The sequence below is a fragment of the Phyllopteryx taeniolatus genome, chromosome 8 (assembly GCF_024500385.1).
Source record: "Phyllopteryx taeniolatus isolate TA_2022b chromosome 8, UOR_Ptae_1.2, whole genome shotgun sequence".
Taxonomy (NCBI): Eukaryota; Metazoa; Chordata; class Actinopteri; order Syngnathiformes; family Syngnathidae; genus Phyllopteryx; species Phyllopteryx taeniolatus.
Window position 1 is genome coordinate 22,706,157 of NC_084509.1, and position 15,683 is coordinate 22,721,839.

At 41.0% G+C, this 15,683-nt stretch overlaps 1 protein-coding gene across 12 annotated transcripts in view; it reads left to right on the forward strand.

Annotated features, from left to right (window-relative positions):
• Positions 1–15,683, forward strand: part of LOC133482458 (RNA-binding protein Musashi homolog 2-like) — a 103,740-nt gene that overhangs the window by 40,041 nt on the left and 48,016 nt on the right. For all 12 annotated transcript variants that reach the window (XR_009789796.1, XR_009789797.1, XM_061782607.1 and 9 more), the window contains one exon: positions 6,539–6,587. Coding sequence is in view for 10 of the 12 variants with exons in the window: in XM_061782607.1 (XP_061638591.1) it covers positions 6,539–6,587 (49 nt within the window). In the remaining 2 variants the exon portion in view is untranslated. The remainder of the gene's footprint in view (positions 1–6,538; positions 6,588–15,683) is intronic.

A 15,683-nucleotide genomic window follows, 5' to 3' on the forward strand; every position in this document is an offset into this window, starting at 1 on the left:
AGAGGAGAAGTTGTGTGCATACAATATTTCGCTGATGATATCACCATGTAGCAATTCATTGATCTGAAGAAATTCGTGAGCGAATGTTACTAAACTCAAACGATGACTCGACAAAGTACAGAAATACTTTAAAAAGTAATCAACTGTTTTCTATTACAATATACTGTATCATGTAACGGTAATTCGGAGAATTTGACTGAATAATGTTATCAATATATAAATTTGAGTTGAAAACGATGGACTGTAAACGTCATCTGTTTTGTTTAAATAATGTAAGATCGCACTGTAGAAAAGTGGTTTAAATGCAGCAATAGTCATGTATATGCTGTAAATTGTGTAGAAAATAATTGAAACTAACAAAAGCAACAACACTAGTGAGTTGATGAACATAGAAATGTTTAAATATTGTAATATCCTACTTCAGTATAGTGATTGGATTAAATACAGCGACAGTAAAGTAACTCACACTTCTTTCATCGGTTTTGTTTCAATAATGTAATGTAATATCATACTGTAGTGAAGACTGCGTATGTGCAAACATATCTCTGAAAGTGGTCAGCAAGAAAATTTAAGATGATGTATTTGCTACTGTTTATAAGAACACAGAGTACATGGCTGGAAAGTATTGTTGTTTCTAAAGGACGACTTCAAAATATGCCGACTCCTAACTGGTCCGCGGTGCAAAGAAGGTTGGGGAACACTGTTATTAACGGTCGGTTTGAATCTAGTTCACAGTGATATTATTTTGACAATATGTGATAACAATCAGCAGTATCGTGTAACAATGCATTGAATTCTACTGAGAAATATTTCTAATAAAAAGGTAAAATGAATATTACAGTAACTCATTAAATTATGATGATGTACTTAATGACAAGTTCACAAATTTTCTATACTACTGAAGAGTCAAGCAGACAAGAGAAACAGTACCTACGGTAGAACCCATCCATTGCCTTGTCTCACTTGTTTGTTAATTTGAACTTTCGGACTACTTTGCATGTAATGCTCTTTGGCAAGTAACTGTACTGTCATATCGAGCTTGCAACCTTTGTTGTGAAGGGATTAAAACCTCAGGGTGTTTAATGCATTTTTTGTTAGCGGCCCTAACAAGGGTGCCCATGTCAGCTTTGTTTGTCTCTCACTTTGATTTTCCAATGTGTCAGGGTGAAAAGTGAACATATGTCAGTGAGCTTGTGTTAGTTGAATTGTGTTTCTCTTTATATTTAGTAAGATGTCTGCAACAGTAAACAAGACTGTAAAACACATCTGACTCTGTTTGTAATTGTACAGCAAGCTTAACGGAATCAGTCCGACTGAAAGTGAATAACCACGCTTTGTTTTTCCTGTTGTCTGAGATATTTAGTATGTGCAGTGGAGATTAAAGCTGGATGAGGCCTCTGAAAAGGGCCTATAGCGGAACTCAAGGCAAAGGACTGGAATCAGTCAGACAAACAGACAAACAGGACGTATACTACTGTTCTGCTAAAGTATCTCACCCAGGGGCCGACATTAACAGTGGCCCAATGGCCCCAGGCCAGTATGCCGCTGTGTCGGGCCACCGTGTACCTATTGAGGCTGGCCCGCTTGTCACCCAAAACATTTCACCTGCTGAAAATGTCCCAAAAGTGCATTTTCAGACCGGAATATTTTATCACTGCGGCCTCCTCCGGGTGGCCCCAGGCCAGTACGCCGCTGTGTTGGGCCACCGTGTACCCATTGACGCTGGCTCCCTTGGGCCAGTACAAATTTCGAAGTCACCCAAAAAATATTTGCCCGCTGAAAATGACCCAAAAATGCATTTGCAGACCGAAATATTTCATCCCTGTAGCCTCCTCCGGGTGGCCAGCTTTGGGGCGCCTGGGGCGGTGGACCACCCTGGGTCCCCCGGCGTTAGCGGTGTTCTGTCCACTGGGCCGCTCTCGGGTGAGCTCCTTGGCCCGACCCCGCCTCTCGGCTGGGTGGGGTGGAGTCCTCACCCCCCGCCGTGCAGGGGCTTCTGAAGGTTATTGTGCATGCGAGACGGTGCCTCTGCAGATACTCACTTCTGGGACTTATTCATTTGGTGTAGGGCAACTCACTCATTGCGACAAATAACTCATAACTAAGCAAACTTCCTGGTTATCTCCTCACTTGCACTGTATTTCTAAAGATGTTTAGAATTTACATAGCTACTCCCACCACACTTCAGTTGAACAGCTGGGTCCACTACCTCTGTCCTGCAAGCTTGCCCTCCTGTCCTTGTCCTGTCCAGCCGTGTCCTATATTGTCCTGTCCTTCCTTCACAGGGTGTAGCATGACTGCCTCAAACAACACTTGAACCTAGTGTGTCATTGTACTAGGCATACAGTATAAAGATTTACTTCTCTCATTTTATTACAACTAATGTCCTGTCTTTTGTTGTCTTCTCTTCCTATATTATTGAGTTACCTTTTCGCTGTCTCTCCCCTTTGTTTTTTCCTGTCACTCGCCTTTAAAACTACTGTATGTTCTGTCTGACTGAAATTTCCAATAAAAATCGATCAGAATCCAAAGAACCACAGTGGCAGCTTAAAAACTCCACTGTGGCACAGTAAAATTGTTCCGGCATAAAAGGGATACAGTTCCTTGTATCTATTTGACCTAACAGACGAACTGGGAAAAAAACATTTGCCCACAATATAAAAATATATTTTATATTATGCATTATTTCTCTATGTATTTATTTATCTAGCACCGTGGGATGCATCATCAAGGGGGTCATTTCAACACATACAGTGGGTACGGAAAGTATTCAGACCCCCTTACATTTTTCACTCTTTGTTACGTTGCAGCCATTGGCTAAAATCATTTAAGTTAATTTTTTTCCTCATTAATGTACACACAGCACCCCATATTGACAGAAAAAACTGAATTCTTGACATTTTTGCAGATGTATTAAAAAAGAAAAACTGAAATTTCACACAGCCATAAGTATTCAGACCCTTTGCACAGTATTTAGTAGAAGCACCCTTTTGAGCTAATACAGCCATGAGTCTTTTTGGGCATGATGCAACAAGTTTTTCACAATTGGGTTTAAGTCAGGGCTCTGGCCGGGCCATTCAAGAACAGTCACGGAGTTGTTCTGAAGCCACTCTTTCCTTATTTTAGCTGTGAGCTTAGGGTCATTGTCTTGTTGGAAGGTGGCTGCAATATAATAAAGAGTGAAAAATTTAAGGGGGTCTGAATACTTTCCGTACCCACTGTACACATAGTCAACAATAAAAATAATAGTTAAAGGTAAATCAAAATCAGAATACAAGTACATTTAAACACACACACACGCAAACACACTTAATGCTGCCCTTAGCTTAGCCTCCCACCAACCAGCCAATATTTATACATACACATACACAATAGCAATGCACAAGAGAAAGCATTGTTGGAATGTCAGTGCTGAGTAAGTATTTTAATAATTTTGTAATTGATTTATTCTTTAAAGCATTATTATTAAATTGTGCAATTGCAATGCTTTGATTTTAGGGAGGTTAGTACAGAGTCATAGCCATGAATACAACTGTACGAATAATTTCTTAAAGGGGCTCAAATAATACAGTATAAAGATGCTAAATACGAAATAAACACTAAAACTTAACTTATTATATTATGAATACATGGGGCCAGTACAAGTTCCGACAGGGCCACCCCACCTCGGCTCATCGGTCCACCACTCATAAAGGCTTAACGTCGGAACCTGTCACATTCCTCATAGCCCAACAATACATCCAGGCTATTGGTAAAACATGCATTAGTTCATAATTCCAAATGTATTCATGGTTTCCCAGTGCTACGTACTTATAGTTTTGTGTTATCAGCATCACAAATCCCACGTGTGCTTTCTCGAGTGAATGAGAGAGAGCTCTGGGACTGTGTGGGACTGTGAAAAGCAAGTTGAATTGTTTTTGTTCGTCATGACATTCCCTCCACAGGGATTGCTGATGAAGGATTGATATCTTTCACTGCAGCATAATAGTTAACAGTTAAAATTATGGAAAATTTTGCGTCTGCCGAGCCTTTGTGTTCGAAATAACGAGTAACCGCTCCCTCTGTTTGTTCAACACAATCGCTTCTTTTGACAGTTCTGTACAATGATCATCATCACTATCTTCATCATTTCCTCGTCATTCTTAATTCAATTACTGTATGTGAGCGACACTTTGACTAAGTCAGCTGAAATATGCCACAATTCTGCACGATTTCTTTTTATTGTGCTGCTTGAATTGAATTCTCTATACACATACTTTTTGTGCATTGTAAATATGGCCTCAGAAAAGACCAAATTAAGTAGAAGTGGTATCACTTTTAACAGACCAGCCAGCTATTTTTCAGCACTGTCTCAGTCGATAAAGGCAGCCAATGGGCAATTTGCATTTACAAAGGCTGTCCTTACAAACTCTGGGTTTGGTTAAACCATTCGTTCGCTTCATAATGAAAGTACAATTTACGGGCTGTGAGTAAAGACACATATGATCGGAAATAGAATACTGTATATTTATTTTGTCTCTTTTCATTTCTGGGAATAATTTGAACGTTCTCATGGTAATCTAGTTGGTCTGAGGCTGTGGTCACTTTCAGACAGAGACCTGCCGTGAGCTCACTCCAGTTCTTGGGAAGCAATGATAAGAGCAGCCGCTGTGTGTGCATGTTTGTAAATGTGGGAGCTTGTGTACGTGTGTACCCTTCAGCACCATGATGAATTACCTTCTTATCTGGCTGAGTCCAGAGAGAGGAGCGCATGGCAGCGTAGGATTGACAAGCCTGGAAAAGACAGCAGTGGTTGCTGGTGAAAGTGATGAAATGATGCCAGAGGCTGAGAGGTTTGGTTTTGGGCATCACAAAGATGGAATAGCTATAGTTAATAACGGGTCAAAGGTGATGGAAAAATTAGGAAGGGATATGATGCACCAGGAGTAGTGAAACAACCATTTCTTTAGGTAGGCCATTTCCTTTTACTGGGGAAAATTAACAATCCATTCATTTTTATTTTTAAAATATTTTTACTGTAATTCTGTATAACATTTCTCTGAATAGACTTTGCAACAAGGATGCAAATGGCTGTAGTGAACACTTTTTTCCAGAAGAGGCACGAACATAGGGTGACCTACAAGAGCAGAGGTAGAAGCACGCAGGTGGATTGCATCTTGTGCAGACGATGTCATCTGAAGGAGGTTACCGACTGCAAGGTAGTGGTAGTGGAGAGTGTGGCTAGACAACATAGGATGGTGGTGTGTCAGATGACTCTGGTGCCTGGGAGGAAGATTAGGAAGACAAAGGCAGAGTAGAGAACCATGTGGTGGAAGCTGAGACAGGACAAGTGTTGTGCAGCTTTTCGGGAAGCGGTGAGACAGGTTCTCGGTGGACGGGAGGAGCTTCCAGAAGACTGGACCACTGCAGCCAAGGTGATCAGAGAGGCAGGCAGGAGAGTACTTGGTGTATCTTCTGGGAGGAAAGGAGAGAAGGAGACTGGAACCTCACAGTACAGGAAATCATACAAGGGAAAAGGTTAGATAAGAAGAAGTGGGACACAGGAAATACATTGAGATGCGACACAGGGCAAAGGTAGAAGTGGCAAAGGCCAAACAAGAGGCATATGATGACAGGTATGGCAGGTTGGACACTAAAGAAGGAGAAAATGATCTATACAGGCTGGCCAGACAGAGGGATAGAGAAGGGAACGATGTGCAGCAGGTTAGGGTGATTAAGGATAGAGATGGAAATATGTTGACTGGTGCCAGTAGTGTGCTAGATAGATGGAAAGAATACTTCGAGGAGTTGATGAATGAGGAAAATGAGAGAGAAGGGAGAGTAGAAGAGGCAAGTGTGGTGGACCAGGAAGTGGCAATGATTAGTAAGGGGGAAGTTAGAAAGGCATTAAAGAGAATGAAAAATGGAAAGGCAGTTGGTCCTGATGACATTCCTGTGGCGGTATGGAACCGTCTAGGAGAGGTGGCAGTGGAGTTTTTGACCAGCTTGTTCAATAGAATTCTAGCGCGTGAGAAGATGCCTGAGGAATGGAGGAAAAGTGTACTGGTGCCCATTTTTAAGAACAAGGGTGATGTGCAGAGCTGTGGGAACTATAGAGGAATAAAGTTGATGAGCCACACAATGAAGTTATGGGAAAGAGTAGAGTACCACAGATGCATTATTTGCCTTGAGGATGTTGATGGAAAAGTACAGAGAAGGTCAGAAGGAGCCACCTTGTGTCTTTGTAGATCTAGAGAAAGCCTATGACAGAGTACCCAGAGAGGAACTGTGGTACTGCATGCGGAAGTCTGGAATGGCAGAGAAGTATGTTAGAATAATACAGGACATGTACGAGGGCAGCAGAACAGCAGTGAGGTGTGCTGTAGGTGTGACAGGCGAATTTAAGGTGGAGGTGGAACTGCATCAGGGATCAGGGATACATGGCTAATAAGTGGTGGGGCTCAGATCCCATACCTGTATATTGTACATTCATCTCATGTATATACTCTGTATTGTACTTAAAATGGTGATTCTAATATGTTTTCCCACTTTCCCTTAGGTAGAAGATGCCATGCTAATGTTTGACAAAACAACTAACCGACATAGAGGTATGTTGAGCAACTCTACTGCCATGCAAATATGCACTATTATGCGTGTTGAGCATGGCACCCAAAATTGTTGAGCTTTTTCTCAGTGTATTGTGTCTGTTACAAAATAGTGTACACATCATGCAGAAAAAGACACACTCACATTCATGAACAATCTAATAAATACTGTACATTCCTTGAAGGATGCCTGTATCCCTGAAGGTCAGGATCATTGTTGTTCATTACAAATAGCTTTCACTCTGCCAAACAAGCCATACTAAATCCATCCCCTTATCATAGAAATTCCACACTTCTTGCTGATCCACACACAAACAGACATAACTACATGTGTAAACAACACCCCACCAACTAAACACACCACATAGACATTTATATTCCCTCTCAATTTGATTACTCCCATTCCCATTTGGCTATTTTACCCCTTCGATAAGTCAATAGCGATCAAAACAAACATTCAGTTGATTGGATGATGGAGGACAGAGCCATGGAGAGTGAGAAGGGGGCCAACGAAGGGAAGGAGAGAAGGAGTAAAAAGACAAAACAGAAAAGGTGCCCCAAGTTGAATAGGAGTGAGACTGAAGGAGGGAGGCCTGTGTGGTCCGATAAGGGGTCAGATAGCAGATTCTGCAGAGCCACTTAGGTGGCATGATTGTTATCTCCACCAACTCCTCCCTGTCCAAACACCTTATCTTGGCTTTAGCAATGCAGCCCTCTGGCCCCAAAGAGAGGACTTAACAAAGACAGAGAGACAAAGGACAAGACAGATTTGGTTGTGTGTCGTTTTAAAAAGTGATAGAAACAAGAAACAGTCCTTACTTTTTTCTCAAAGATAATTTCATTTCTCGGCCACTGGTAATGTTGTTTATGCGACACTAATAACTAACCAACAAGCAAAGAGACAGGATTAGCTGCGAAGTGTTTTTCATTGTCAGAGGAAATAGGTTACCTTCATTCAGGATGTTTGTGTTGCGTTGATGATGGGAACCAGACTGGCCACATTCGCTTCCACAGGGAGGTGATCGGAGTACACTGTAGATTGCCAAGTGTGGCAGACATAAGAAGAAATGCACTCAAATGTAACTAGTAAGAGGTACATTTCCAGATGAGATTATTTGAATTGAAAAAAATCACAAATTAATCCGCGCCACGGTGGACGACTGGTTAGAGCGTCTGCCTCACAGTTCTGAGGACCGGGGTGCAATCCCCGGCCCCGCCTGTGTGGAGTCTGCATGTTCTCCCCGTGCCTATGTGGGTTTTCTCCGGGCACTCCGGTTTCCTCCCACATCCCAAAAACATGCATGGTAGGTTAATTGACAACTCTAAATTGCCCGTAGGTGTGAATGTGAGTGCAAATGGTTCTTTGTTTATATGTGCCCTGCGATTGGCTGGCAACCAGTTCAGGGTGTACCCCGCCCCTGCCCGATGTTAGCTGGGATAGGCTCCAGCACGCCCGCGACCCTAGTGAGGAGAAGCGGCTCAGAAAATTAATTTGAGAAACAATACATATACTCCCTTCCAAAGTATTGGAACAGTGAGACCAATTCCTTTATTTTTGCTGTAATTTATTTAAACCCCAAAACTTCTTGAATAAGCGGAAATATACTGCCAATAAGCATTTTCAGGTTTGCCCCTCCGCGAGTTAATCCGCGGGTGCCATACTCCCGAGTATGCGGAGGTCCAGTGTATAGAAAAAGGATTAATGAATGTAAACATGGACTGAATGTGAAGCCAAGGATGTCTGCCTCTTGTGGCTGCGAGTCATGCACTACTGTATCCTCCATTTTTTCTGCCATTCTTCACATAATTGAGTCACTTTGGCGAGCCCGCAAAGACTGTGTGTGGAAATATGACTGCATGACTGATCTTTTTTATGGTTACATTGCATTGGTGAAACAGCACCCAAGGCGGAAGTCTCACTGACAAACAAAAACAATAGATTGTGGAAGCAATAATAGATGAATACAAATAAAAGGAGCTATCGAAATCTAGCTCAATTTAACGGATTAAAAGTACCATTTCTTCTTAACGTAAATACTCAAATACAATTAAAATGTGGCATTCTAACTTCAAGTTTGTACACTACTAACTAACATTTTGCTGTTTGCTGCTTGTTCTCTATCCTTGGGTGCAGGATTTTGCGCCTCTTTTTTATCTTGCGTGGGAACGGGATGTGTGTGTGCGTGCGTGTGTGTGTGTATGGACTGACTGAAACAACAAATACAGTATACTGGATGTGGTATGAAGACTCTGTATAGCTGTATTCTTCTCGACACATGCTAGCTTGGCCTCTCTTTGGGCCTCTCACCCAAAGTCAGCTGGCATAGGACCCAGCTCACCCGCCACCCTAATGAGGACAAGTGGTGTAGAAAATCAGGTGTAATAATTCCTTATAATTTCTTACTGACAATTACTTAACATCATATATTAATTTATTCATCAGGCCATTATGAATCAAGTTTTTCAATTACTGTCACTAAATTTAATCATTGCTTCTGCTTTGTCAGAGCAGCTTCACTGAAAATGTTGAACTTCAAAAGCATGATGCAGACAAGCACAATCTTGCTTTCCATGTAAATTTCCATCCATCCATCCATTTTCTGAGCCGCTTCTCCTCACTAGGGTCACGGGCGTGCTGGAGCCTATCCCAGCTGTCATCGGGCAGGTGGCGGGGTACACCCTGAACTGGTTGCCAGCCAATCGCAGGGCACATAGAAACAAACAACCATTCGCACTCACAGTCATGCCTACGGGCAATTTAGAGTTTCCAATTCATGCATGTTTTTGGGATGTGGGAGGAAACCGGAGTGCCCGGAGAAAACCCACGCAGGCACGGGTAGAACATGCAAACTCCACACAGGCGGGGCTGATGCTCTAACCAGTCGCCCACCGTGCCGCCCCATGTAAATTTGACTTTTAAAATATGCTGTGGGCCAATGAAAAATCAAGATAGATACAGTATGCTCCTTTTAATTAGCTTATACATTGGTTACTGATACACCGCTTGTTTCTTCTGTATTATGTTCTTACTGCTCAAACAAACCGTACTATATAAACTCAAATCAATCATTCTGACTGACAAATTTCTGCATGTTTTCTTTTTTTAATTTTTCTACAGTGTGCAAGTATTATTTTCTTGGCGTTCTCTTTGACTTGTTACCTGCGTGACAGGCAACCTCCCTGCATGATGGGTCTCTGGGCCCATTCCTTTTCCTCTGACTGTGTAGGAAGTCTGGAGGGGGCACTTCATGCGGAAATGGCTCTTATAAATAATATAGCTGTGGTAATAACCAGCTGCTTTTGACCTTGACCACCACTGTGTCAATTGCTATTAAATGATTTCAACACTGCCTGTGATTGGGACATGTATTATTAAGTCAATACTTTCTTTAAAGCTTACAGTAGCTCTCTGTCAGGTACCCATTTCAGGCCCATTTCTTTATCATTGTTGAATGCTGGAAGCACGTTAATCACCCCACTTTTTCAGAATCGAACAATCCTTCAACATCTTATTAATTTCCTATCATTCCATATATTTCGACATTATTCCACATCATTCCACAATTAATTCCACAGCATTTCCGTCCAGCTTCAACTGTCAGAGTTTGCAGGGGTTTTTTTTGGTATTGGAGGCGAGAGGTAGTGGACCCAAATGCAGGGAAGCAGGGAGACGGAAACAAAACAGCAAACAAGGCATGTAGAATATTTCAAAACATACTGACTTACAAATACAGATGCTGCACTGATCCGCCTGTCGATCTCCTGTCCCATTCTTCCCTCACTCGTGAACAAGGCCCCAAGAGACTTGAACTCCTCCACTTGGGGGGGGGATCTCATCCCCAACCTGGAGAGGGCACGCCACCCTTTTCCGACTGAGGACCATGGTCTCATATATATACAGATATATATGTATGTGTGTGTATATATATATATATATATATATATATATATATATATATATATATATATATATATATATATATATTTATATATTTATATAATTTGTCTCCGGTAGGGGGACGTCACTTCTGTTGGCAACTTATTCCATTTGTGTGCAGCATAATAGCTAAATGCTGCTTCACCATGTTTGCTTTGGACTCTGTACTCCACTGTTTGACCTGAGTCTGTTAATTTCAGAGCCCAGTAGCAAAATTTTAAAATCTATTCTAAAGCTGACTGGAAGCCAGTGTAAAGACTTTAGAATTGGAGTAATATGCTCTGACCTCTTTGTTCTGGTCAGAACCCGAGCAGCAGCATTCTGATGAGCTGTAGCTGTTTAATGCTCTTTTTGGGGAGCCCACTCAGAAGACCTTTACAATAGTCAAGTCTACTTGAGATAAAAGCATGGATGAGCTTCTCGTGGTCTGCTTGACACATGCAAGCCTTCACTCTGGATATGTTCTTCAGATGGTAAAAGGCAGTTTTAGTAATGGATTTGATATAACTGTTGAAAGACAGGTCGGAATCTATCAGAACACCAAGGTTTCGGACTTGGTCTTTGGTTTTTAAAGAGAGTGACTCCAGGTATTTACTAACAGCAATCCTCTTTTCTTTACTGCCAAAAACAATTATCTCAGTTTTCTCGTGGTTTAATTGAAGAAAATGTTGGCTCATACAGTTATTTATCTGTTTTAGACAGTGACACAACACCTCAATTGAACTGTAGTCATCTGGAGACACTGCTAGATATAACTGTGGGTCATCTGCATAGTTATGATAGTCAAAATTAAAGTTCTGAAGAATTTGACCCAAGGGTAGCATATACAGGATGAACAGGAGGGGTCCAAGAACTGATCCCATAGGTCATTGCCATTCGATGAGATTGAACAATGGTTACAAAAGAACTCCTTTCCTCCATGTAGGACCTTAACCATTTAAGGACTCTTCCATTTAGTCCTACCCACGTTTCAAACCTGTTCAGCAGTATATTATGATCTACAGTTTCAAAAGCTGCACTGAGATCCAACAAGACCAGAATTGACACCTTTCCCAAGTCAGTATTCAACCTTATATCATTTAGCACTTTGATAAGAGCAGATTCTGTATTGTGATGAGTTCGAAAACCTGAGTGAATTTAAGTTAAAGAATTTTAAAAATTACTTTCTCAACAATCTTGGCTATGAAAGGGAGATTTGAGATGGGTCAATAGCTTGCTAACATGGAAGCGTCCAGCGTTCTATTTTTTAGAAGAGGCTAATGGCAGCTACTTTAAGAGCTTTAGGAAAGTCACCTGACTGAAGTTAGCAATTGATTATTTTCTGCAAATCAGCTTGCACAGACTTCGCAATAGCTTTGAAAAAGTCAGATGGTATTGAGTCAAGACAGCTCATTGATGGTTTCAGCTGCTGAATCGTTTTCTCTACAGTTTCTTTGTCAACTGTATCACATTCTGACATGGTAATAGAGTTTTTCCTGGGTGGCTTCAGATGTAGTATCATTTTATCATTTTGCTGATTTGTGCTGATATTTAACCTGATGGATTGTATTTTTTCACTAAAATAACAAGCAAATCATTGCATTTATCAGCTGTTAGGAGTTCTGGAGCTATCTGATTCGGGGGGGGGGGGGGGGGGGGGGGGTGAGCTTGTCAACCACAGCAAACAGAGTGCGAGTATTGTTGATGTTCTTACTGATGATTTCAGAAAAGTGTTGCTGTCTGGCCCTGACTAACTCTTGGTTAAAATTACAAATACTTTGTCTGTAGAGGTCATGGCCAATTTGGAGTTTAGTTTTTCTCCACTTACGTTCTGCTTTCCTACACTTTGATTTAGAGGTCTTTACTATCATAGTGCTCCTCCACGGTGTTCTAGGTCGCCTCAAGATTGTGTTAATTTGAATACTACTACTACTACTAACTAACCATCATTTAATTCTGCATCATATGTTTGCTTCAATGTAGTTAAAGTGTGAGGCAGGAGCAGTCTTAAGGGGAGGGGGCACAAAAAAATCAATGGGGGGTCACAATTATTATTACTAAAGACAGTACATATTTTTGATAATCCTATAGCCTACTCTATTCACGAAGCACTGATGTAGTTTAGTAAACATCATGTTAAACCAACAGCAAATATGAACACGATAGATATAGCAAATAGAACACCAGTCCTGAAGCTATCAATAGCCACAAAACACTTGTGTTAATCTGATGAGATGTAACACCAGTAGCATCTCGTAAACTGAAAAGCACCACGGCAGTTGCATTTTAAGGGCTCAACAGAGGGACATGCATTGCAAACACACACGCACACACATACTTCAAACCTACATTGAGTTGTGTGTCAATATTACGGGACGGGGCGTCTCTCTGCGCTGAACCTCCTCATCAACACATCCTTCCACTCAGACTGAAATGTGTGAGTGAGGTCCTTCTCAAAAGCAAGCTGAATCTGCTGGGCCTTGCGGCTGGGCAGCATGCAACGGCAATGTTCAGAGGAAAGAGTTTTCACACATTACTGTGGAAGCTCCTAAAGTTAGGGCAGGCTGAGACAAGAGTTGGGATATGGCTTGGAATGAGTACATATTTGGACGTACAAACTACTGTACTATGTACTGTACTATTTACTTTAAAAAATTGGGCAGGACACTTGTGACATACATACCTCACACACACAGTACATAGGCCTACACATTCTGCAGCGGCCCGCCTTTTTTTTTTTTTCCTGGCCAGACCGTGATAGGCTGTTGCAGATTAGGTTCCCATCAATCAAACATAATCACACTATTGTTTCTTTATATTTTGAATGTCTTAGTGATAAAGAACTCAACATTAGTATTTAGTAACACAAACATAGCTACTATGATAACATAAAATGCAAGTAAAAATATGTTTGTTTTTAGAGTTCCGTGTCTCAAGTGGGGGGGACGGCCCACTTTGGCCCGCTTATGACGATGGGTGTGGCACCAGCATCATACAAATCAACAAATGGTGGTTTATCAGTGCTGTTGAGCAGGTTTTACTTTCAAATGGCAAATATACCAGTGGCCTTAAATCTTGTTGTGAATCTGGATTAATTTATTTCATTTTTGCAGTTGAATGTGGCATAAATACGATACATCACATGAGTGTGAACTAACATGCGGGCTTGAATTCCTTGCAGCAAAGAACAAATATACTAGTTTGTGTATAGCGATACTCATCCCCAGGCTCTGTTCAGTTTTCTTTTAATTAGACTTGGAATAGTAATGAGACCAAATGGTTTGATGAATGTTACTTTGCAATGTGTCTTTGAATGACATTGTTATAAATTATGTATTCCTGGTTGTAGTTCTGATTCTCTTTTGATCACAAAAGTGGAGCAATAACTGTTTTCTTAATAATGCACTCATGGCTAGTTTTGTAGTGCCCAATGACTGACTTTTTTGTAGTTTTTTTTTTTTTTTTTTTGTGCCCCACTACTGCAGTCGTCACCCCTCCAGCTATTAAAGCCTTCTCCTTGGAAAACTAGAATATAACAAGTAAAGCTCCTCGCCGTTGACTTGTGCACTGCCATACACTCTCCAGGGTTCATACCCTTTCCAATGCATCTAATTACAGCTGCCAAATGCAACATCTTGCTTTATGAATCCCCCCAAGGGCAAAGTCATAAACAGTCCTTCAGTTGTCTTTGTATACTAATGCCCATCTAGTCTCTGTGCATACAGAAATGTCTGACTGCTGGGTCAGGGATTCGGATAGATGATTAGAAGACAGTTGTTGTTCCTATGTGTCCCTACATCTCTGTGTGACATATATTGCTAGGCAGGCTGCTATGGCCCCAGGGGGAAACTGCGTGCATAAGGGTGGTCAGAAAAGTGTCATTGAAGTGTCACTCCTCAGCAAAGGCACTGTATTAGTGACTATAAAAATTATGTGCACAGAATTGGGAGTGACCTCCTCAGCTTGGAGTACCTTATGAGAGTTTAATTCAGCATGGAAGGGTTAACATTGCACTTGTTTGACTTTTTCTTGGGCTTTTGTGGCTTTTTGCCGAGACTTATTTCACAAGTAGTAAGCAGCCTGAAATCAGAGTAAGCTCATACGCATCGTAGTTTATCACAATTAAGATAGAGTTCTGCATTGTGTTTTTATGACTTGCAGTGGTTAACTTAGTTTTACACTTTGACAATGAATATATTTTTCGATTAGATGCATGAGGGGCATTTGTAACACAAATCAAATTCACAGTATGCCTTTACTGTTCCTAAAGAGAGTGAATCTAGATGAGAACAAGCTAGTGATAATACAATTTTGAAAAAGTCCACATACATACAGACCCACATAGAGGACATTTTCCAAAAAGATGGATCAGAAGAAATGACTGAAAACATAAGTGCATGCAAGGAAGTACCACACGCATGTGTACTGATTGTTAATAGTGTATTAAAATGGGTTAGCAAATTTTTACCATTATGAGAGTTTAGAATGCTGAAATGCTGCTTCCCAATAAATAAATAAGTAAATATGGCCTTTCTGATAGTAGCAGTTGGAATGGATTATTTCCAATTCTATTATTTACAAATGTAAAAACTCTAAGTCATATCGGCGGTTGACCATCGTCCAGAAAGTATTTGGGTTCTACTTCAGCGGTTCAGTTGTATCTTATCTGCCTTGCCTATATGAGTGTTATCTTAGTCTGTTATTTTCCTAACTGAACTTCAATTACTTCTGGTTTTACATTATTTTGAAGGTCTTTTATAGAATTGTGTATGAGGCTACTTTTGCTATGATACAGCTGTTTCTACAGAAGCTGCTTACTCCACTGACTGAGTTATACTCCCCGCTACCGTTTTTTTTTGCAAGTGTTGTCTTTTAAAGAAAGAACAAGGTATTCACAGTGGATAACCTCTGTAACAGCTCAATCCCCCCTCATTACCTGCTCTCATTCCAGTGTGCCAACAGTGAAGTAGGACAGTGAAACTGATGAGGCATTATGTGCTTGTGACCTACATAAATGCATGTAGACAGGGCCTTCTTTCACACCTGAAGTAAAGCTATGCTGTAATTGCAAGAGTCAGCAGAACAGGGACACATAATCTGTTCTTGTGCTGTAAGTGCAGCTATAGTTGCGTATGTGATGTTCAAGTGGAAAGTCATCTAACCACTGTATTTGTTGCCAACAA